This window comes from Dromiciops gliroides, chromosome 1, assembly GCF_019393635.1.
Source record: "Dromiciops gliroides isolate mDroGli1 chromosome 1, mDroGli1.pri, whole genome shotgun sequence".
NCBI classification, from domain to species: Eukaryota; Metazoa; Chordata; class Mammalia; order Microbiotheria; family Microbiotheriidae; genus Dromiciops; species Dromiciops gliroides.
The window spans coordinates 97316280-97339553 of NC_057861.1; the positions used below are offsets into that span (position 1 = coordinate 97316280).

General features: G+C 39.7%; 2 protein-coding genes across 2 annotated transcripts in view; one reads left to right on the forward strand and one right to left on the reverse strand.

The window, feature by feature from the left end:
- SLA (Src like adaptor) overlaps positions 1–15358 on the forward strand; it is a 100086-nt gene extending 84728 nt beyond the window's left edge. The window contains 6 exon segments of the mRNA XM_043979321.1: positions 1048–1179; positions 12547–12608; positions 12610–12677; positions 14688–14793; positions 14795–14812; positions 14814–15358. Coding sequence (XP_043835256.1) covers positions 1048–1179; positions 12547–12608; positions 12610–12677; positions 14688–14793; positions 14795–14812; positions 14814–14912 — 485 coding nt within the window. The 3' untranslated portion in view covers positions 14913–15358.
- Positions 1–23274, reverse strand: part of TG (thyroglobulin) — a 395662-nt gene that overhangs the window by 136441 nt on the left and 235947 nt on the right. Inside the window, 1 exon segment of the mRNA XM_043991635.1 lies at positions 22686–22885. Within this exon segment, the coding sequence (XP_043847570.1) occupies positions 22686–22885 (200 nt within the window).

A 23274-nucleotide genomic window follows, 5' to 3' on the forward strand; every position in this document is an offset into this window, starting at 1 on the left:
AACTTAGTATTAACATTGACAATCTGGGTTTGAAAGAGAGGGTAGGAAGATGCAGTGGTTTCTATCACAGAGATATTCAATTGCAAGCTAGATAACTTGTTAGAGATATTATGAAGGGAGATTTCTGCTTAACAGAGGTATTGGACTAAAAAAGTGGTGACAAATTAAAATGGGACTACTAAACCATTCATAAGGATCTCTGCAAGTCATGTAATGACTTAAAAGAATCTATTAATACCACCTTTGTTTTGGTTTTGGAAATGGTATGTTTGATACCTCTGGAGTTAAAGACATCTGAGGCTCCTTTCAACTCTGAAATTGTGGGGTTCTTAATAGGACACAGGCTGCTATTACACTCCCCTCTCATTTGTGAATATTAATAAAACTTAGAGAGGAAAACATCATATGGGGCAAGGGAAATGTGGTGCTGGTAGAGTTGGAGATCTATCAGGGTAAGGCATCAAGATAGACTGTTAGATAGCAATCTAATGGCTGGGACCCTTCCAAAGTAAGTCAAATCTGCATGAAAACAAAAAGAAAGAAAAAAAAGAAGGAAGAAAGGAAGGAAGGAAGGAAGGAAGGAAGGAAGGAAGGAAGGAAGGAAGGAAGGAAGGAAGGAAGGAAGGAAGGAAGGAAGGAAGGAAGGAAGGAAGGAAAGGCAAGAGAAAAGAAGAAAAGAAAGTAAGAGGGAATATTGCATGTGCTGCTTTCAAACCCCAAAGATAAATTAGTTCTTTCTCCTACATGTATTTTCCCCTATTTAATATTACAAAGAGTCATTTCTTTCAGTGGAGGAATTTAGGATCTCCTTATAGTCTTAGATTACTGCCAGATATACTGAAATGGTCAGCAGTAACCATCTTTGAGTACCAACTGTTAGGATGTTTCAGGTTGCACTAATGAGAACTCACCATGATCTAGAAATATATCTTTTAATAGTTCAGAAAAAATCTAAGCCATCAATCTAAAGTGAAAAAAATTACTTGCCCTTTCTCTTGAATGGCAACAAGGTAAAACCAAATTATTTTTTTTGTCCCATCCCTCCAGGGTTTTACTCACTATCAGTGAGGCACAGACAAGTGAAGCATTATCGCATCTTCCGTCTACCCAACAACTGGTATTATATTTCTCCAAGACTCACTTTTCAGTGCCTGGAAGACCTTGTGAATCACTATTCTGGTAAGACAATCCATTAAGTACTTGATGGCAAGTTTCACATCTCTAACCTGAACGCATTTGTTAGGAGCAGAATTCACTGAGGTTACTGATCATTCCAGTGTATTCCTCTCAATATATTCCAGTTCATTTACCTTCCTTTCAATATCCCATTCTTCACCTCCTACTCTATCACTGAAAGCTCTGAGACCCAAAGTTCTCACTCCCTATCACACACCTTCTTTGAAATAACAATGACTAATTCTACTCACATTTACAACAGTTTACAAGAAGCCTATCCTAAAAGCCATACTGTGAGATACAAAGGATGAATATGATTAAACCCATTTTACAGATGAGAAAAGAGACACAGAAAAGGAAAATTATTTGGACAAAGTCATAAATAGGCATTGCAAAGGTCTGGAATAGAACCCTACTCTCCCAACTTCATAAGCCTGACATTCTTTTAATTCTTAGTTACAGGATCTTTTACACATTTTTGAGCATGTTCTTCCAAGCAACTCTGAGTTAAATAATACAATATGGTTGTTTACATTTTACAGCTGAGGAAACTGAGGCTCAGGGAGATGAAGAGATTTTCTCACAGTTATTAAATTAATAAATGTCAAGGCCAAGACTCCAATCTAGGTTTCCTGAATCTGAATTCAATGCTCTTACCATCACCCATTTTAGGATCTAGTGAAAGACCAAACCAACTAATCTGTAAAAGCCATTCATTTATTTGCTCATTCATTCAACATTAATTCAGCACTGACTATATGTAGAGAACTGTGATAGGCAGAGATATAAAGTTCAGGAGAGATATAAAGGCTAAATCTCTCTAAGGGAGGTATAAAGTTTAGATAAAACCAGAACCTTCCCACTTAGAGACTATAATTTGGTATGGGGTGGTACACATACACATGTGTTTAATACAAAGTAATAAAAAGCTAAGTTATGAAAGAGCAAAGAGTCATCAGATAGCTGATACCAGCCAGGAGCATCAGGCAAGGCTTCCAAGAGGAGGTGGCTTTTGAGATAGACTTGAAAGGATGCTAGAGTTGAAAATGTGCTATTTGATTAATGTTTTGGTACTCACCTAAGCCCTTCATTTTAGGTCTATATATACAATATCACAGTAAGGAGGCAGTGTGGGATAGTAGAAATCACCCTGTATATGGACTAAGAATCATAACCCAAGTTTTGGCTCTACCATTTTCCTATCTGTGTGACCTTGACTCAGTTCCCTCATTTGTAAGATAAACGAATTTGCTCAGGAATTTATTTCGAGATTTCTCAAAGAGGAAAATAATTTATAATATTACAGCTGGAAAGATCTTTTCAGATCACACAGAGCAATGGAAAAGAGAACAGCTACTTCTTTAACCAAAAAGATTTGAAAAAACAAAAGCCACTACGGACCTATATAGCTGGTTCCTCATCACTGTAAAATATTTATGAGAATGGTCTATATCCATGAAAAGGATGCACTTGATGAAAACATGAGAAGTGAGACCAGGAAGGATTTTACGGATGATTCCCTATATCAGTCTTCCTTTAAGTGGTTAAATAACTGCCTGCAAAGTGTATTAAAGGAGACATAAGGATGTCCAGAAAAATGGATAGTAGTCTTGTTATCTTATGCCCTGGTCAAATCATACCTGAAGTACTGAATTCACTTCAGGGAACCCCTTTTTTAAGAAGAAAATTGATAAGCTTGAGTATGTTAATCAAATGAGATAACAAATAAAGTGTTTTGCAAACCTTAAAAATCTATACAAATGTTAGTTCTTTTTATGGCAAGGGGGACATCACTAGAATGGTGAGGGAATTGGAAACCATTTCATTTAAAGAGTCATTCATTATCTTTGGGGAGGGTCATGATAGGTAATTTTCTGGTATTTGAAAGGTTGTCATGTGGAAGAGTGAGGAGGCTTCATTTTCTTTTCTTTTCTTTTTTTGGTGAGGCAATTGGGGTTAAGTGACTTGCCCAGGGTCACACAGCTAGTAAGTGTCAAGTGTCTGAGGCTGGACCTGAAAGCAGGTCCTCCTGACTCCAGGGCCAGTGCTCTATCCACTGTGCCACCTAGCTGTCCCCGCTTCCTTTTCTTGGTGTCCAATAAGTAAATATAAATAAGCAATTTCAGGAAAGAGAGGAGAGAGCCCTAATAACGGGAAAGATAATTAGGTAGGACCTGAGTGAAGTCAGAAATAAAAGCAGACCTGGGAACCAGGGCTGAAGTTTGTTAGAGGTGGTTTTCAGATGGATAATGAAGAAAAACAGAGTAATAATCACAGTTATCAGGAATGGGCTGCCTCAAGAGGTAATGAGCTCCACTTCATCAAAGATCTTTCCATTGGCAGCTGGTTGACCCCCTTCTAAGGAATGTTGTAGAATGGATTTCTGTGTATTTTCTGGGCTAGATCTTTCAAGCCCCCCCTTTTTTTAAGTGAGGCAATTGGGGTTAAGTGACTTGCCCAGGGTCACACAGCTAGTAAGTGTTAAGTGTCTGAGGCCGGATTTGAACTCAGGTATTCCTGACTCCAGGGCCGGTGCTCTATCCACTGCACCACCTAGCTGCCCCTCAAGCCCTTTTCAACTCTAGGATTCTGTAATTCCCTGAAGATGGTACTTTAGCCTAACCAACCCTTGCTTGAAGACCTTCCTTTGGCAGTGCCTCCACAGTCTACATTGGAAAGTTGAAATGCTTTAGGTCAGCTGACAAAGCTTCCCCAATTCCCACTTTGTTCATAATATCAATTCTCAAAGGCCATCTACTAAATCACAGAGGGGCTGTGATCATTGTCAGGGTGAGGAATCACTACCCTGATGAGATCACAGGGGGAAAGGTTGGATTTTACTTCATTGTCTCCTTTTTTCTTGATTGCAATGTCCTTATTAATTCTTTAAGACTCCCAAGGATCAGGGCAGCTAGGTGGCACAATGGATAAAGCACCAGCCCTGGATTCAGGAGGCCCTGAGTTCAAATCCAGATTCAGACACTTGATACTTAATAGCTGTGTGACCCTGGGCAAGTCACTTAACCCCCATTGCCCTGCAAAAAAAAAAAAAGACTCACAAAGATCTATAATTTCATTGCTATGTATACCCTGCCTAATGATACTATCATAATCTCTCTAATTTGGCAGTTGGTCCTTGGGAGTTATTGTAGCAGAAAAAATATTACCCTGTGAAAATGCTGGTAATGAACTTCTTGGAACATAGTGAGGCTGATCTTCCAACTTCCAACAACTGACACCCAATCTGTCACTGTGGGGCTGCTATATGGTGCAGAGTAGTATAGGATTTGAAGTCAGGAAGACCTGCATTTGGATCTTTCCTCAGGCATTTAATAATACAATAATATAGATATGTTATCTATTGTATTGCATTATTTGTACTATTATATACATGCATATATAAGATTTAATATATAAGAGATTTTAGAGGTCTGTCTCTGTCAGTCTATCTTTCTTTTTATCTATCTATCATTGATATAAGAAACATCTATATATTATATATATACATACATATATACACATACCCATGTATTACCAGCTTGTATTACATACATATACATATATATATATACATATATATCTATATATCTCTATCTATCTATCTATCTATCTATCTATATCTATCTATATATAATTACCTATGTGTATATGTGGTTGTTGTTGCTGTTCAGTTGTTTAGCTGTGTCCAAATCTTTGCCAAGAAACTCCATTGACTGTTGGTCCATGTGGTCACAAAGATACTAGAATGGTTTGCCATTTCCTTCTCCAGTATTATACAGGCAGGGGTTAAGTGACTTGCCCAGGATCACACACTTACTGTGTCTGAAGTCACATTTAAATTCTGGTCTTTCTGACCCCAGGCTGTATCTATTGTGCCACCCAGCTGCTATAATGTATGTATATATATAGATATATATGTAATATATGTAAATGTATATGTATACACACATTCATGCATATATGTATGTGTGTCTATGATTTAAGGTTAGAAGAAATCAACTTTTGCATTTTAAGGTCACGTGTATAATCAATGCCAAGGCCAGGATTTGAATCTAGTTTCCCTGAATCCAGTGACAGTTTTCTTTCTGCTATATCATGTGGTCCTGTTTCCAGAGTTATACTAGCAACACTGATTGTCAAGAAAAATTTTCGTTTGGAGCTCAAAGTGACAAAATTGAATGGGGAAAGCTGCTATATAGAAAAGTTTAATGTACCTATTCTACTTTCAATCACACAATTGTATGAGATGGTATATAACCCTGAGCAAATCACTTAACCTTTTAGTTTCTAGGCAAATCTTTAAAACTAAGTTGCAGAGAAAGAGCCAATCTGTATTGGTGGAGGGAATTTCCTCACCTAAGAGTTCTTTTACTAATGAAAGCCCATATCTTGTCGCTATCCTCCATCCCACCTTCTCACACCCCATGTATGCTCCAAATGAGTCTGCCAGCTATTCTCCTAACTTGAGATGCCATTGCCTAGTCCCTTGCCTTTGCCAGACTATCCCCTGTGTCTGGGATTTGTATACTCCTCCTGTCCACCTCTTGGGTCTCTCTTAAAAGTACTCACAATATTGCCTTATCCTCCTTGTGTTTCATTTTCTCTCAAGAGAAACTGCTTTGTATTTACTTATTCAGATACATGTTGGATCCACCCTCATTAGAATGGAAATTCTCTGAGAGCAAGTACTGTTACATTATCTTCTTTGGATTTCTAGCACAGACCAGTACACTTCCAGGGGAAATCAGAGGCTTGATTGGATGGAACTGAATTGTTTTGCTGAAGCTGTTTTAATGTATGAGATCTCCTCTCCCCAGTCTTTCTCCACCTTTCCCCACTCCACATCATCAGGTCTCTAGAGAGAAGTTGCTCAGAGTAGGGGAGGCAGAGAGGGGTAGTTAAAAATGAACATTTTGCCTGTCACTGGAGGTCTTCATTCAGACACTGGGTGGTGTCTTCATGGCAATGCTCTACAGGGTCTCATCCATTGGACAGGCATCGAATTGAATGGCCTCTAAGGTCTCAACCAACTCTTGGATTCTTTGATGCTGTAAAGAACTCCAGGGGGTTCCCTGGGATTTCTGGCTTTCTGTGGTGACCCCCCTGCCCTCCCCATGACAGTTGGAAATCTAGAAGTGAGCAAGAAGTGACAGAAGAAAGTGACCACAAGTGAAAGAGGAAGGCAATCCTGGAACAAGTGACTTTGCCCAGTGTTTGGAACTGAAAGTGGGTTCTGGTGTTTGGTTTTTAAATGACAATCATTAAAGATGTGTTTGAACCACGAGATTTACATAGTCAAAAGCAAACACAAATACATGTTGGCCTAATAGTGTTCTTGTACATAAGCAGGCTATGGGACCCCAGAGAGGAGTGAGGTGTCCCTCTTCCTTTAGCCACTCTTTGCTTATACAACCTCACATTTGGTTCTGTTCCATTCAGCAGACATTTATTAAGCACCTACTATATACAGAGCATTTTATTATTCCGGGAGAAATAGGAAGTTTAGATGAGACATGGCCCCTGTCCTCAAAGACCTCATTATATAGGAAGGGGATAAGAAACAAATACAAATAAACTACAGTACTTGATACATGATAAACCCTTGTTTTTTTGTTTTTGGTTTTTTTTTGCAGGGCAATTAGGGTAAAGTGACTTGCCCAGGGTCACACAGCTAGTAAGTGTCAAGTGTCTGAGGCCAGATTTGAACTCAGGTACTCCTGAATCCAGGGCCGGTGCTTTACCACTGCGCCATCTAGCTGCCCCATGATAAACTCTTTAGAGACATGCATAACAAAGTGATCCAGGGAATGTTTGTTCCTCTATTATCTTATTGCTTTTAATGGAATGTTTATATCAATTATTTCATTAGCCTGTTAGCCATTATCAATGAATCTGTGTCATGGAAAGAATGCTGTATTTGGGGTCAGGAAGACCTGAGTTCAAATCCTTCTTTAGACACTGACTAGCTATGTGACCACAAATAAAGCACTTAACTCCTTAAGCTCAGTTTCTTCATCCGTAGTAATTGATCAATCAATAAACATTTATTAAGTACTTACTATGTTCTAGGCATTGTACTAACACAGGGATAATAGCACCTACGCCTTAAGATCATTGGGAGGATAAATGGGATAACACATGTAGAAAAAGCACTATGGAAGTCCTAATGAGTTATAGAAATGCTATCATTATTATTGTTGTTGTTATTAGTCAAGCAATAGGGTATTCATTAATCACCTACTATGTGCTAAGATCTGGTGATATGAAGACAAAAAGTGAAACATTCCTTGCCCTCAAGGAGATTATAGTCTATTTTTTTTAAATAGTATTTTATTCCTTCTCCCACCCCCAATTATATGTAAGGAGCTTATATTCAAAAGAAAGAGACTGCAAGAACATGCAGTGGGGTAGGGTCTTGTATAGTGAATTTCCAGATAAGGAAACTCCCTGTACCAATTTAACTTGGCATCTTTGAGCATAGAAATTAACTTGTTATCAGTCACATGATATGTGTCAGAGCCACACACTTGAACCCGGATCTTGGCTTCAAGGGCAGCTCCCTTCTGTGCCAGGCTATCTCAAGTATATACATAATGCATACAGGATGAATACAAGGCCATTGTGTATGCATAATAGGTGCTAGTAGCTGGGGGGAGGGGATCAGGTAATACTTCATATAGAAGGCAGAATTTGAGCTGAATCTTGAAGGTAAGGAGAGATTCCAAGAAGTTGCAGCAAGGAGGAAATGGATGCAAGGGCGTGGAGGTGGGAAATGGATCATCCCATGTACAGAACTGTGAGAAGGGTAGTATGGATGCATCACAGAGTTCATGGAGGAGAATAATGGGCAATAATGTAGTAATGGCCCACATGATAAGAGGCATAGCATAGACAAATGGTTCTCAAACTTCTTGGTCTCAGTACCACTTCATCCTTTTGAGGACTCCAAAGAACATTTGTTTATGTGAGTTATATCTATCAACATTTACCATATTAGAAGTTCAAACTGAAAATTTTTAAAAAATAAATATGGATAATAAATCTATTACATGTTAACATAAATTATATATTTTATGAAAAATAACTCTATTTTCCAAAACAAAAAATAATTAGTGAGAAGAATGGCATTGTTTTACATTGGTTTTTTAAAAAAATCTCTTTAATGTCTGGTTTAATAGAAGACAGATTCTTATATTGGCTTCTGCATTCAATTTGTTGCAATATGTTGTTTTGCTTGAAGTATATGAAGAAAATCTGGCCTTATAAAGAAATGTATTTGGAAGAGAGATGAGTATTTTAATAGGTAAATAATACCTTAGTCTGATTACAAAAATTATTTTGACCCCCAAGGACCCCCCCTATAAGGGTCTTGAGACCCCCCAGTGGTCCTCGGACCAAGCTCTAAGAATTGTTCATACAGAATATGTCAAAGACATCTTGTAGTTATTCCTTTATCTTTGAAACAATAATGAAAAAGTGTGAACTTCAGAAAAATTCAGAATCCACTAAAGGGTTCAGGGACAAGAGAACAAGAGTGGAATTCAGGGTCTAACCCTAGGTCTCTCTAATTAGCTGTGTGACCTCGGGCCAGCCACTTGCCATCGTGAACCAGAAATTAAATTAAAAATGAAATAGAGATGTTTCCTAAGGTCTCTTGAAGGTCATTTGCTATTACACATGTAAAGTCTTGCTTTGCAACTCTGCATTATACTTATGTAACATTTTTTGTATGGTTTTTTTTTGTGTTTATCATTTATTCCTTACTGGACCAAGAAATGGGGAGCCAATCTAAACTATTTCAACTTCCAACATCTAACGCAGTATTTGACATAAAGTAAGAAGGCATTCTATTATCCTAAGGTACAAAACTGCCTTCATAATCTTTTTTCTTTCTGTCTGTCTTTCTTTTTTCTGATTCCTGTATTGCCTTTCATTATCTTGAATATTGAGTTTCTCCCTCATGCTTAACAACCCTGGTCACTTCAATTTTCAACCCATGACAGATTTAATGAATGAATAAGTGAATACTCTGTGTTCTAACATTTTATATTATAAGGTCCCTTCTGGTACTAACCTTCTATATTCTACAATCTAAAATTCTATGTTGTTCCAGTTCTAACATTTTATGACAGGTGATATGAAATTGGCATAAAGATTATAAGCTTTTGCCAACATTATGTTTTTCTTAAAGGAACTCAGAAATTTGTTTCCAAAAGAAACCCCACTTATGAGCCAGTGTACTTGAGGTTAAGTGAGATCATGGGTGAGAACTATGCTTTCATGGTCTTTCTAACTCCAGGTGTCACTCTCAAAGCCAGGATATATTTTGGATCTGTCACCTAACTTCTTATTTTTTTGCAACTCTCTAAGACTGTAACTTGCAAGGAAGGTACCACCCCTCACTGGTAAGAGGGAGTTTCACCCACCTGGGAGTTCTTTAAGCCAACAAAAATCACAGGTACAGTTCTATGCCCCAATGCTACATAGACCTTCTTTCAGAAGTACTATTCTAAGTATTATCCTCTGTAAGAAAAAGCGCTCATCTCACAATCATTTTTCTCCTTAATATTGATCCAATTTCTGCAAATAATTTCTCTGGTTTGAATGTCAAGACTTTCTATCCCTCACTTAATAACCAGAAGGTCATTTCAATTTTCAACCCATGACAGTGCATTATTAAAGAATCAAATCCAATTCAGCTTCACTGGAACCTCATGGCCCAAGCTTATATTTCTTGGCTAGAAATATAGGCCATTAATAATAGAATTATATGAGAAGCTAAACTTAGAGTTGTTCACCCCTCTTAAAATCTAGATATCCATCAGTTACATTCTATATTGGAAGCTCATGTTTCTATAGCACATTATGGCTTATAAAGCATTTTCCTCATGACAGTCTTATGTCATGAGGTACAGAGGGGAAGTATTATTTTCCCACATATGACAGAGGAGGAAACTGAGGCTGAGAGTAGTTAAATATCTTAGACATGGTCATATGGCTAGTAAGTTTCAGAGTCAGAATCTGAATCCAGGCTGTCCATTATTTCCAAGTCTAGCCCTCTTTGTATGTCACTTGGTTACCTCCATAACATGATCACTGACAGAACTTGGTAAATATTAAGAAAAACATGTCACATCAGATTGGGAATGTGTTTGCTTACTAAAGAGCAGTGATAGATTAGCTTCAAAGGCCAGGCAGAGTTTAGAGATGTATGTGGACAGCAATAACTCAGACACCCCAGTATTTGGCTTCCAAGTGTTTACATTAAGCCTATGTTGGTCTTTTGCCTGGAAAAAAAGACATGTGCTATTTCCTGGAATCCATACATACTTAATAAGATGTAGCCAGACTCCTTTCCTTCAAATAATGGAACAGACTAATCCAGGCTTTTGGAATGACAGAATATTATTTTTAAATGTTCCTGGAATGATGAAGGTCCTAGTAAGTCCAGATGTTTAAATGATATAAGAATTTAGGCCCTGCCCAGTACTGGTAATGGAAAAAAAAAGTAAATGACTCAATTTAATGATTGTTCTATTTGAAAATGGTTGGGATAGAAATGAAGATATTTCTTTTCCTTCCTTCCTTCCTTCCTTCCTTCCTTCCTTCCTTCCTTCCTTCCTTCCTTCCTTCCTTCCTTCCTTTTTTCCTTCCTCCCTTCCTTTTTTCCTTCCTTCCTTTTTTCCTTCCTCCCTTCCTTTTTTCCTTCCTTCCTTTTTCCTTCCTTCCTTCTTCCCTCCCTCCTTCCCTTCCTCCCTTCTTCTCTTCCTTCCTTCTCCCTTCCCTTCCTCCTTCCCTCCCTCCCTTTCTTTCTTTTTACCTTCCTCCCTAACTACTTTTTTGCCTTCCTTCTATTCTTTCATCTTCCATTTACCCATTCACTCATTAATTACAAAAATATTTCTTGCTCACCTTCTACACATACATCACTGTGACAAAATTGTCCAAAAGTAGAATAAGTGGCTTTGAACAGTAGTTAGTTCCTCATCGCTGTAAGTCTTCAAAAGAAAGCTGAATGGCCACTATTCAGGATATTGGAGAGCAGGTTCCTGCTCACATATTCTTTAAACAAAATTTTAGCCCGGATATCATTACCCTTCCAATTCTAGTCATCTAAATATGACAATATAGCAATCTCTAAGATCAATCACTTGAATAATCACCCCCTAAAATTGAGGTGAACAGTTCTTTTTTTACATCCCTATTCCTCCACCCAAGAATAACTAGGATTAATACATCAATAATAATAGAAATATGGGGGCAGCTAGGTGGCGCAGTGGATAGAGCACCAGCCCTGGAGTCAGGAGTACCTGAGTTCAAATCTGGCCTCAGACACTTAACACTTACTAGCTGTGTGACCCTGGGCAAGTCACTTAAACCCAATTGCCTCACTAAAAACAACAACAACAACAACAACAAAACAAACAAAAAAAAATAATAATTGGAATTTCTTGACTATAGAGCCTCTTTTCCTGTATCCTTATGGAGTGAGGTGGACCCTGGATTCTCAAAGACTTTTCAAGTATAAGCTCTAAAAGGTCCTACTAATCTGGAAGGCCTCGGAGTTTGGGCTTGGCAACAAACTGTATGATTATTGTCAAAGGACCAAACATTTCTATATTCAGACAGGTTCATCTCCAGAAAGCTAGCTTCTAGGAGATGATCTGGTTTAGTCCATCACAGCTCATGTAAGACACAGCCTGTAGTAGGAGAGGAAAAACCCCTTATTGGTGGAATATCGTTGTTCTCTTGACATGAGATAACAATTAAAGTTTCATATCTGCATCTTATCTATGAGGTATCTAATGCCGAGTTAGGAACATGCAATAGATAGGAGGATTTTAGTATTTTTCCAACATTAGCCATAAAAAATGCTTTTCTACCTTTTTCATAGCACAATGTCTGGGTCTGTTCCTTCTGATCTCCTAAGTGTAGCGAATTCATGGGCATCACCAATTAAAAAGTCAGAGATTTGGACTAGATAATCTCTAAGAGCACTTCTAGCTTGAACATTCTATGGGTCCCCTAGTTCAGTGAATGGTACCAGATCTGCTTCATTGGCATCATTTAGTTGGCCAGTAGCATAGGGTACAAAATTCTGGAGGTGGAGTCAGAATCCTGAGTTAAATTTCTTGGTTCTGCTATTGTTCACTGTGATATCCTAGGCAAATCATTTCTCTTCTCTGGCCTTAATTTTCCTATCTGTAAAATGGAGCCAATGTCCACCACCGCTTACTTCACTAGGACCGGCATAATCATTCAAAGACTTGATGAGCATTGCATACTTGGGTGCCCACAAAGTGCCCTTCCTCTATTGCTTTGCAATTGTGATCCACGCTAACCCTTGGAATGTTGTATCTCTTTTCTCAGAGGTGGCCGATGGGCTCTGCTGTGTGCTTACAACGCCCTGCTTAACACAGTGCACAAGTGGCCAATTCGGAGAGGGCCTCGGGATCACCAGTCATGATGCGCCAGAAAAATTTCAGCTGGACAAATGTCGCAGGTAGCGATTCTTTCCATAAAAGAATGATGAGGTCATGGGCAAGAGTTTATAGTGGAGAGCATTAAAGGCCACCTGAGGTTACAATGGGAGGCAGCATGGGATGATAGGATAGGAGGGCTAAGCCTGGAAGGCGTGACCTGGAGCTGAGGCTCCAGGCACCTGGAGTCTTTTTACTTTCCTTCTGGACCTCAATCCAACCTCTCTTTGTCAAATAAGGAAATATGATGTAAGGAATGGAGCCTTGCTCTTAAAGGGAAAGGGTTCTTGATGATCAATAACAGTGGTTATAGCACATACTGTGTGTTAGGCACTGTGCGAAGTGCAGAGCTAAGTGTTAAGAATTCCAGCTCTGCATTTAATTAGCTATGTGGCTGTGGACAAGGAATTTCCTTTTTATGGATCTGAGTTTCTTCACAGAAAGATAAATAAATTAGATGATATATATTGTTGACATGTAAATAGATACACAGATATAAAAATAGATGGTAGGTAGATGGATAGATAGATGTGTTTGTTTCTCATTTTGTTCTGACCCTTTCGTGACCCAATTTTGGGATTCTTGGCAAAGATAGTGGAGTGGTTTGATACTTCCTTCTTTAGCTCATTTTCCAGATGAGGAACTGAGGCAAACAGGGGTGAAGTATCTTGCCCAGGGTCTCACAGTTAGTAAGTCTCCCAGGCCAGATTTGAACTCAGGAAGATGAGTCTTCCTGACTCCAGGCCTGGAGTTCTATCCACTAAGTCACCTAGCTGCCCTGGGTGTATGTGTGTGTGTGTGTGTGTGTGTGTGTGTGTGTGTGAGAGAGAGAGAGAGAGAGAGAAATACATGATAGATAGGTAGAAAGAAAGCTAATAGAGAGGTGATAGACAAATAGGTGATAGAGAGGTAGAGGAGAGGTAGACAGACAAATGACAGAGAGCTAATAGAGACAGATCAATGATAGAGAGATACAGACAGACAGACAGAATAGGTAGAGCACTTGTTAAGGCGCGGTGCTAAATGCTAAGGGGACAAGTAGAAGCAAGCATGATAATCTGTACCCTCAAGGAACTTGCCTTCCATTGGGAGAAGAAAACATCTAAATAGATACAGGATCTCATAGAGAATGATGATGACACCTTGAGAAGTTTGGTGGAGTTCAGAGCCCCAGGAAGAAGTTGATCTATTAGAGAGAGGGGAACCAGAGGTGCAGTCCAGATTTCTGGTGTGGTGGAGATGGTGAGAGAGTAGAATTATGGTATAGGGATTGTAGGAAGTAGGGTGGAGGCCTTGGCCCTGGAATGTGCCCGCAAATGTTTAACAACTGGCTCTCCAGAAAAAAAAAAATAACCGTGCACAGGATGAACTTTTAAATTAACGTATATCATTCACATTTTCTCCATCACTTTCTGAGTCTAGACAATCCACAAAACAATAAATCAAGCCCCGATTTGTAGAATTGACCAGTTGCCAGGGTATACATGCTCACACTGAAAATTTAACAATTGCTTCCTGAGCGGTATGAGTCGCCTCTGCCATGCCACTGCCTGGACCCTATTGAGATAAGGCAAGAAGCTTAAGAGAAAGTTAGATGAGATGATGTCTAAGGTCTCCTCTATCACTTTTGTTCCTATGGCTTGTGCTTCTATGCTAGTAAGAGGAAGTGTAGTACAGTGGGAAGAGTGATGCACTTGAAATCAGAGCACCTAGGTTTGAATTCAGCTTCTGTTATTACACTTGTGAGTTCTTGGGCAAGTCATTTAACTTCCCTGGATCTCGGTTTCTTCATCTGTCACTAGATAGATGGATTTTATGGTCCCCTTTACAACTCTAAGTCTATGTTCCTATGAGGCCTAGGGAAGTGAGATTCCTTGTTCAGATAAACATGGCTAATTATCAGCCAAATTAGTCCTTTACTAAAATTAGGATTGCGCTGTTAATAAGTCAATTGAAAAACTCACCAAGTCTGTCTTTCCTCCTTTCTCTCTTCCTTTTCACTCTTACCCCTTCTACCTCTCCATGCATATACAGAATGCAGTCTGGTCATGATGGAGAAGTAAACCACCTGGAGATGGATGAGTCACTGTTCAGCTATGGACTCCGGGAAAGTATCGCCTCTTACCTCTCCCTGGCAGGGAGAAGATGGTTCTTCCGTTATCTAATGACCGAAAGAAGAAAAGCCATTCTCTGATATATACTGGGAACAAGCGCAAGAGTACCCTGTTTTCTGCTCCTCAGTATTTCGAAGATTAGACTATGACCCACAAGGGATCACAGGACTGAACTCTCACCTCAAGTCAGCCATGTAGCTGTGAGGCCTTGGCCTGCTGGTGAGAAGCAGAGAAAGAATAGACGCACGGATGACTAAACTCTCAATCTGCACTCTACTCCCCATCAGCCCCGCAACTTTTCTCATGTCAACAATAGAGAAATCTCTCCTGGTGGCTAGATAGTACTGTAGATATTACTGTATGTTAAATTATAACTTGATCATACACTGGATCACAAGGAGTGAGTAAGTGAAAGTGAGTGAGTGTGTGTGTGTGTGTGTGTGTGTATGTATGTATGAAAGAGAGAGAGAGAGAGAAACACATAAGAGAGAAAGATGAGAGAATATATGAACAAAGAAACTCTCTCAATAGAAATGTTTCGAACTTTGTGATCCAGACTAAAATGATCCAGGAGTAACAGGAGGTCTGAGTTTGCTACTTTTTCCACTGAGTTCATCGTTTTAAAATTACCATAAGAAGACATCCTGGCTTCAATCTTACGTTAAAAGTCAGCGAGAGATAACTCAGCACACTAACATGCCCTTTGTCGCAAAGCCTTCTTCAGAGTCAGATAATGGACATGACAAGGTCATGACATGGCTCAGCTTTGATTGGGAATGAACTGAGGATGCCCTGATTCTGCTCACTGAGTGATTCTAAAGAAGTCACTTCAATTTTCTGAGCCTCCATTTTCTCATGTATTGTGTGTGTGTGTGTGTGTGTGTGTGTGTGTGTATAACTGGGCCAGTCTCTTTCTGGCTTTGGAACTCAAAGCCTGGTCAGACCCAGATTTAGTGTTATCTCTGAATGCTTAGGGAGGGTGAGCTTAGTGGAGCTGCTGAGATCATCCCCCTCAACACAGAACCTGCAAAGGGCCCGTGGGACCAAGAGAACTAAGTACGAGACAATCAAGGGGAGAATCGCCTTGGCCAAATGAAGGTCTCAAGAGATCGGTATTGTGTAAAGAGTACTGGATTAAGAATCTAAAAACCTGGGTTTGAATCCCAGCTCTGTCACGGACTGCCCATGTGACCCAGGCGATGTGGGCCTCAGCTTCCTTGTCGGTAAAATGAAGATTGGACTAGTTGATTGGAAAGGTTCCCTTCTAGCTATAAACTTTATGAAGCTAGTATTCTGGGACACACAAAGACCCTTCCTCTTTTCCTGCAAATCTGCCCTGAATGGACATGAAGCAATAGCTTAAGAATGAATTTATCAAATCTGTTTACTCCTTCAAATGGTTTGGGAGCCTCTTAAACTCAAAAGCAGAGCCTTGGGAAAGGTTAAGGGTCCAAGTGGTTCCTTATGGCACACCCAACCGGAGTCAGAGGAGCAGAGATACTCTTCTCCAGGGGCTGCTAAGCCTGTGGGTTAAATGCATTACTCATTTTCCCCAGTTTCAAAGGGCCAGAAAGAATTTGTGAACGTTGTCTCTAGCCTGATAACACAAATCTGTAGTGATTACCCTAGGAATGTTTGAAATCTTAGATCATCACAGCAATGGCATAGAGATGTATGCATTTTCAGAGCAGAGCACAGTATCTGTTTGAAATAATCAACCATGTTAAAGAGTCCTGAATAAGACATTGTGGACATTGCATTGCTTGCCAAGCAAGGAGACCTCCCTCCAGAGCTCCAGATGTTTGTATAGAGTCTAATGTATTGTTTCAATTTGTGATTCATGCATTTGGAATGCTTGGGGGCGTGTGTGTGTGTGTGTGTGTGTGTGTGTGTGTGTGTGTGAGGGGGATTCTAATGTAGCATTACACATTGCCTAAATCATGTATTATCTTGATTTAAATTGTTGTAATAAATATTTCATGCTTGAAATACACAGCACAATACTTGGGTGGTGAGTGGGTTGTAAATCTGATTCCAGGCTCTTTGGGGAGCTGATTTTTTTTTTAAATGTGGAGAACAATATACTTTGTCTTCCAGAGATGTGGAACCAAGGGCAATGTAACCTGAATGGGCATCCAAACATTAGTACTGGGCTGAGTGTCAGGGGGCTCCAGTACAATTCCAACCCTGCCATAAAATATTAGTGTGGTGGACTCTGGTAGGCTATCCTAACTTCACTTGTCTTAAGTTTCCAATGCTAGAAAAGGAAAGAGTTAGACCTGAGGACAACCCAAGTCCCTTATAACTGTATCGTTTTGAGTCTTACACTTCCTTCTAGCTCAAATGATCTAGAGATGTGTCTATGAGGTTATAATTGATTTATCTAAGAATGATAAGTACAGTAGTATAGCATGGGACATAAAAAGTCTATCTCTATGTTGTTAGCCAGATGGTTTAATGCAGGACTTCTTAAAATTTTTACACTCATGATTCTTTTTTGCCTGAGAAGTTTTCACATGACCCCAGGTATATAGGTATATAAAATAGGTATACATAACCTTTTACTGTCGCCAAATTTTTCATGACCCCCATAGGGGGTCACGACCCACAATTTAAAAAGCTAGGGTTTCAGGGACAGAATGGCACCATCAGATGGAGGTCTAGGCTTGACACTGAACTAAAGACTTCTGGTGATCTCAAAGTTCAGAAGTTTTCAATGAAGGTGAATCTAAGAGTAAGAATAGCTAACAGATCTGTTTTGGTGATAAGAGTATAAAGCAAGATGAATAAATAATAACATCAGTGATCTTGAGAGCAAGACCATTCTCCTGTTCATAAAACAAGACTTAACTTTGGCAAAATTATGACATTAGTCAAAGCTGGCCCTTTGGACCTACCTTCCCACCTCCTTTTTGTGTACCAGTCTTTCTTTTTCCTAACATTTTTTGTAAAGTGGAAGGAGTTCTGGGAGGGGGGGAATCAGGACATCTGGGGGTTCCAGTGCCAATTGTTCCTAATTCAATGGGTGTTTTTGGTGTCATTGTAACTTGTTGAACCTCAGTTTCTTGGGGGAGTGGTGGGAGTGGTGGTGACAGAGGGTGAGGGATTAAGATGATTCCTCTCAGCTCTAAAATCTATAATTGTATGAACTCCATTTACCCTGCCCCCAAAGCTCAGTGTCCTTGTGATGTCCACGATAGTGTTATTGAAAGCAGGGATAAAGAATGAAAGGAAGTCTGTGCTTGGCTATTTGAGCCTACAGTGGTCACAGCTACTTCTCACTTCTTGCTATTATTGTTCCTGGGGCTTGTTCCTGTGAGATTATCCATCAGTTGCTCACCAAATATTAAGTATGTCATATGTGCCAGGTAATGTGCTAAGTGCTAGGGATAGAAAGAAATACAAGAGATAATTCTTGATCTCAAGGAGCTCACATTCTAATAGGAATACACACCAACAAAAATAAATCATTGTATATGCAGGATTTGTACAATGTACAGATGCCAAAGTGATTTTCCTTAAGTATAGGTCCAACCATGGCACCCTCTTACTAAATAAGCTCCAATGATCCCCTACTGACACCAAGATCCAATAAAAAATCTTCCCTTCCTTTTCTAGTGTTATTATCCCTACCCTCAACCCAAATCCAATGTACAACCCGAACCAGTGACACTGGTCTCTTTTGCTGATGCTCCATCTCTGGATTCTGGGAATTTCACTAGCTAGCTGTCCCTCTTGTTTGGAATGCTCTCCCTCTTCCTCTCTGCCTACTGGCTTTCTTTAAGTCCCAGCTAAAAGCCCACTTTGTGCAGGAAGCTTTTTCTAATCCTTCTTAATTCTATTACCTTCCCTCTGTTGGTTATTTTCTATTCATTCTGTAGAGAGCTGGCTTGTACTTGTTTGCATGTTGTGTCCCCTATCAGGTTGTGTCTCCACCTCAAGGACAGGTGCTTAGCACCAGGCCTGACACATAGTAGGACTTTAATAAATGCTTGTTTCCTGTTATAGGGAGCTCCTAGATGAAACTCCTTCTGCTAACACACATCTGTGTCTTCTCTGTAACTGAAAAGAGAGTTGACTAGAGTAAGGAGAGGTTAAGCGACTTGCCCTGGGTCACACAGATAGTATGTATCACAGGTGGAGACTTTGTACTCTTAGTATCAGCATCATCTTTAGAAACTCAGCAGCAAAAATGGTCCAATCTGAAAATAGACATTTATTAAGGGTTTACTATGTGCCAGGGATTGTGCTAAATAGAGGTATTCCTATCTTGAGGCTAGCTCCCTATCCACTAGACCATTTGCCTCTCTAGATGATAGCTATATAGTTTTCGAGGTTCACACAATTCTTTAATTACATAATCTCCCTTGAGACCCCTGTGCAAAAGGCCTTATTAACTTATGGGGATGAATGTGGCTTTCTGGATTCTGCCAGATCACACCACTAAAGATAAGACTGCTTCCACCTGCACATCAAGGCAGCTGAAGGGAGGTAAACGTTGAGGGAGCAAGGCATCATAGGATTATAGAGCATCAGAATTGGGAGGGATCTCAAAGTCCAACCTGTACTTGAATAAGAATTCTCTTTACCAATCCAACAACAAGCAGTCAGCCAACCCTCACCTGAAGAGCTGTAGTGATGCGAAGCACATTACTCTCTTCCAAAGGAGACCATTTCATTTCTTGAGCTCTCTCAGAGTTGGGACATTTTTTACTATTAATACAGGTTGGCAATATGGGTAGGCTGAAGTCCACCCTCTTCCTTGTGTCTCAAATTTTAGGATATGAGGGAAGTCTCATACATCTTAACTTTCCTATCAGTTATCTCATGAGTAGCTAACATCAATGATAAGTCCCTAGTTCAGTGCTTCAGCAGTTTACACCCAACATTTCTCATGAAGAGTTGAGAGTCATAGAAATTTACTACCAATTCCCATCTTTTTTTTTCTAAAAATCTGTTGCCTGGAAAAAGGCTTCTAAGAACTATTAATATGTGCAATAATTTTCATCCTCTTCACTATAAATGATTTCATGTCTGTCCTAACAACTGCTTGCATTGATCTATTAATAGCTGTTGTTAAATGGCTAAAACAGATGAGTGGATTTCTTTTTAAGCAGCACTGTCATTGGGTTTTTAAGCACCACTGTCATTAGACTATTAAATGAAATTCCCCAACCACCTACAGACTCAACAAGAAAATCCTCCCTTCTGGATCCATCAGATGGTACTTTAGAAAGAAAGGCCTCTGTGTCCTGGTGAATGCCTGATTTATAAGGGGTGGAGATGAATGGGGGCTGGAAAAACAGCGAAAAGTGTTCAAATTGTCCCAGCCAATTTGTCAGTTCCAGTACAGAGCTGAGGGTATAACAAGGCACTGGTGTTTATAAAATTGAAGGTCTTTATCTCAAGACTTGGTGTGCAGCATTAAAAAAGGCCTCTTCTCAGCCAAGAATGAGATTGCCAAAAGGGATGGGGGGAATCTATGCCAATGCTTTCGACATGGTTCTGAAACCTCTGCATTGCTGATCACAGGATTTAGAGCTAGACAGATCTTTGAGGAAATTGAATCCAACCCTACTTTCAATTCAATTCAATCACCATTTACAGATGGAGTGAAATGCTTCATTCAGTCGTACCAATAATAAGTAATAGAACTGAGGGCTGAAGTCCAGCTCCTCTGAACTTTAATCCAGTCTCCCTCTTATTCTACCACCATGTCTCCTCAAGATGTTGCTGACTGACTCTCCATTACTTAAGACATGTTTGAAGTGCTTCTGGGGGATGTGAGGATGAAATTGTGCTCAAGTCACCCAAACCCTCTCACAACCAAGGGCATGGGCTACAAAAAGGCTGGTTAGAACTTGGAATATGGGCTGTGGTGATGTAACAGAGTAGCCTCAACCAAGTTGCAGTAGTTTGATTAAACTCACAATGTTGGACTCATTAGGGTCAAACTCTAGCCAACCAGGACATAAGCCACAGATATGTATGATGTAGGAAGCATTTCATATTTTTAGCAGGCTACTCAGCTGTGAGGGCAGCTAGGTTGCTCAATGAATAGTGACAGGCCTGGAGTCAGGAACACCTGAGTTCAAATTTGGCCTCAGACACTTACTAGCTATGTGACCCTGGGCAAGTCATTCAACTCTATTGACCTCAGTTTCTTCATCTGTAAAATGAGTTGGAGAAGGAAACAGTAAACCATTCCATCATCTTTGCCAAGAAAACCCCAAATGGGATCATAGAATCAGACATGACTGAAAGAACTTAATGCCAACAACAACAAAACTCAACTGGGATGTCTTACAACTCCATATTAGCTGACATTTATATGGTGCTTTACACTAGGTTCACAAAGTACAGACACACACACACACACACACACACCTCATTACAGCAACCCTGTGAGGTAGGGGATATTATGAACCCCATTTTGCAGATAAGAAAACTAAGATTGTTAAGTGAATGGCCCAGGGACATGCAGTTAGTAAGTAGCTAAAGCAGAATTTGAAACCCAAGTTCTTTCTGATTTCAATTCTAGTACTTCTACTCTGTTTTTCTACACATTCCCTGAACAAGTGGGTTAATGCAGGAGCAACCTGATTTCTCTTAGAAGTAAATCCCCCATGAAAGAGCTTTTATCTTTCACAATGGAACTTTCCATTTTAGAGACATTTAAATGACTAAGAATGTCTGCAGAAGAGAAAGTCTATTATCATGGACACTTCTCCAAGCCATCCTTTTGGCACATACCAACCTCCTTCCCTATTCCCCCTCCTCCTCCTCACCCCCTCCCCAACCTTTCCAACTCCCAACTTGGTAATGCTATGGGGCTCTGGGGCTCCATTCCAGGGAGAAAGAGGACGTTAGCCTTTCTCCACTCCTCCTGCCAACTCATCCCATTCCTATGTACAGAAGAAGAAGAAATGTAATGGTGTTATTAAAGATTTGTTAAATCTTCCCATAGTTCAGAATTAAATCCCATTCAAAGCAGAATTAAACAAACAAAAACCAGACCATTTTGGAGCCAGGCATCCTGAATGAGGATTAAAGATATAAAGCACAAGATCAAGGCTGGTGCTAAGGAGAAGCATGAAATAGACCATGTTTGGTTCCTGTGTCTCTTCAGCCTTTTTTTCCAATGAATATGAAAACCTGGGCACTTAATCCCTTCGTGTGTATCTCCCTGATAGCCCAAGTGTATCTTCTACCTCCATAGAGCATCTCATAGCTAGAAAGTACCCTGCTGTGTTCATGACCTTTCCCCCAACACATCCCTTTTAAACCTCATTGTATTACTGTCATGGAAGCAATGAGTTACATTAGATTGACCACTAAACTAATCCTTTGGGGCAGGGGTTCTTAAACCTTTTTCTGTCATACCCTTTTGGAAGTCTGATGAAGCCCATACATACATACATATATGTGTGTGTGTGTGTGTGTGTATGTATATATATATATTTTTAAATGCATGCAAAAGAATACATAAGATTACATAGGAAACTAATTATATCGAAATTCAGTTGTCAAAATATATAATTTTTTCAAAGTTCACAGGCCTCAGGTCACTTCTTCCTTAAGTCATCTTAGTTTTTTAGTATGTGACCTCCTCCCAGATAATATTATAACTTCAACTATTAAAAGATAAGATTCCTTAAGAGTTTTGTTAAGGGTAGGAATTTCAAGCAGGCCAGTGAGGAGCCCTGAAGCATCCTTTGAATCATGGGATTTAGGCAGCCATTTCACTTCCATCCCTTAACAGACTTCCTACCCTTCTTTCCCTCTTACCTCCCATCTCCTTCCCTCCCCCAAGTAATCATCAATTTCAGTCAAACTTTGTTTAAACAGATAAGGGATCTGAGAAACCAAGGAGCAGACTTTAAGGTTGAGGTCAAAGATGAAAAATAGCACTGACCATCAGGACTGCTCTTTTGAAGAGTCTGGAGTTAGCAGTGGTCGTCAGAAGGTGGATGCTGGTGATGTCAGCACCGCCTCGATCTGCTGCCACAGTCACCTGGCGGGGATCTCCACCAAAGCTGGTGATGTGAGCCTGTACCCATTTCAGAGCTGTTACCTGATCCAACAGACCCCAGTTTCCACTGGCCTCACTAGATCCTGGAAGAAAGACAAAATTCATCATGACGTAAGTTTATAATTGTAGTCAAGTGATACCAGTAGAGCCCTACCCTCAAAATTTAAAAGATCAACTGTACAAGGGCAGGGAATATAAGAGACAGGCAGCATGTTATAGTGGAAGAATCACTGGATTTGGTATCTGGGGATACCTGGGTTCAAATCCCAGTTTGATAATTTAATAACTAAATCTCCGTCAGCAAATCATTTAACCTATCTGAGCCTCAGTTTCAATATTTGTAAAATGGAGATAATAATAATAATGTAGAAAATGTAGTATCTACCTTAGAAGTCCGTTGCAAGAATCAATTGAGATAATGAATGTAAAGGGCTTTGTAAACCTTAAAGGGCTATCTAAATGTTAGCTGTTG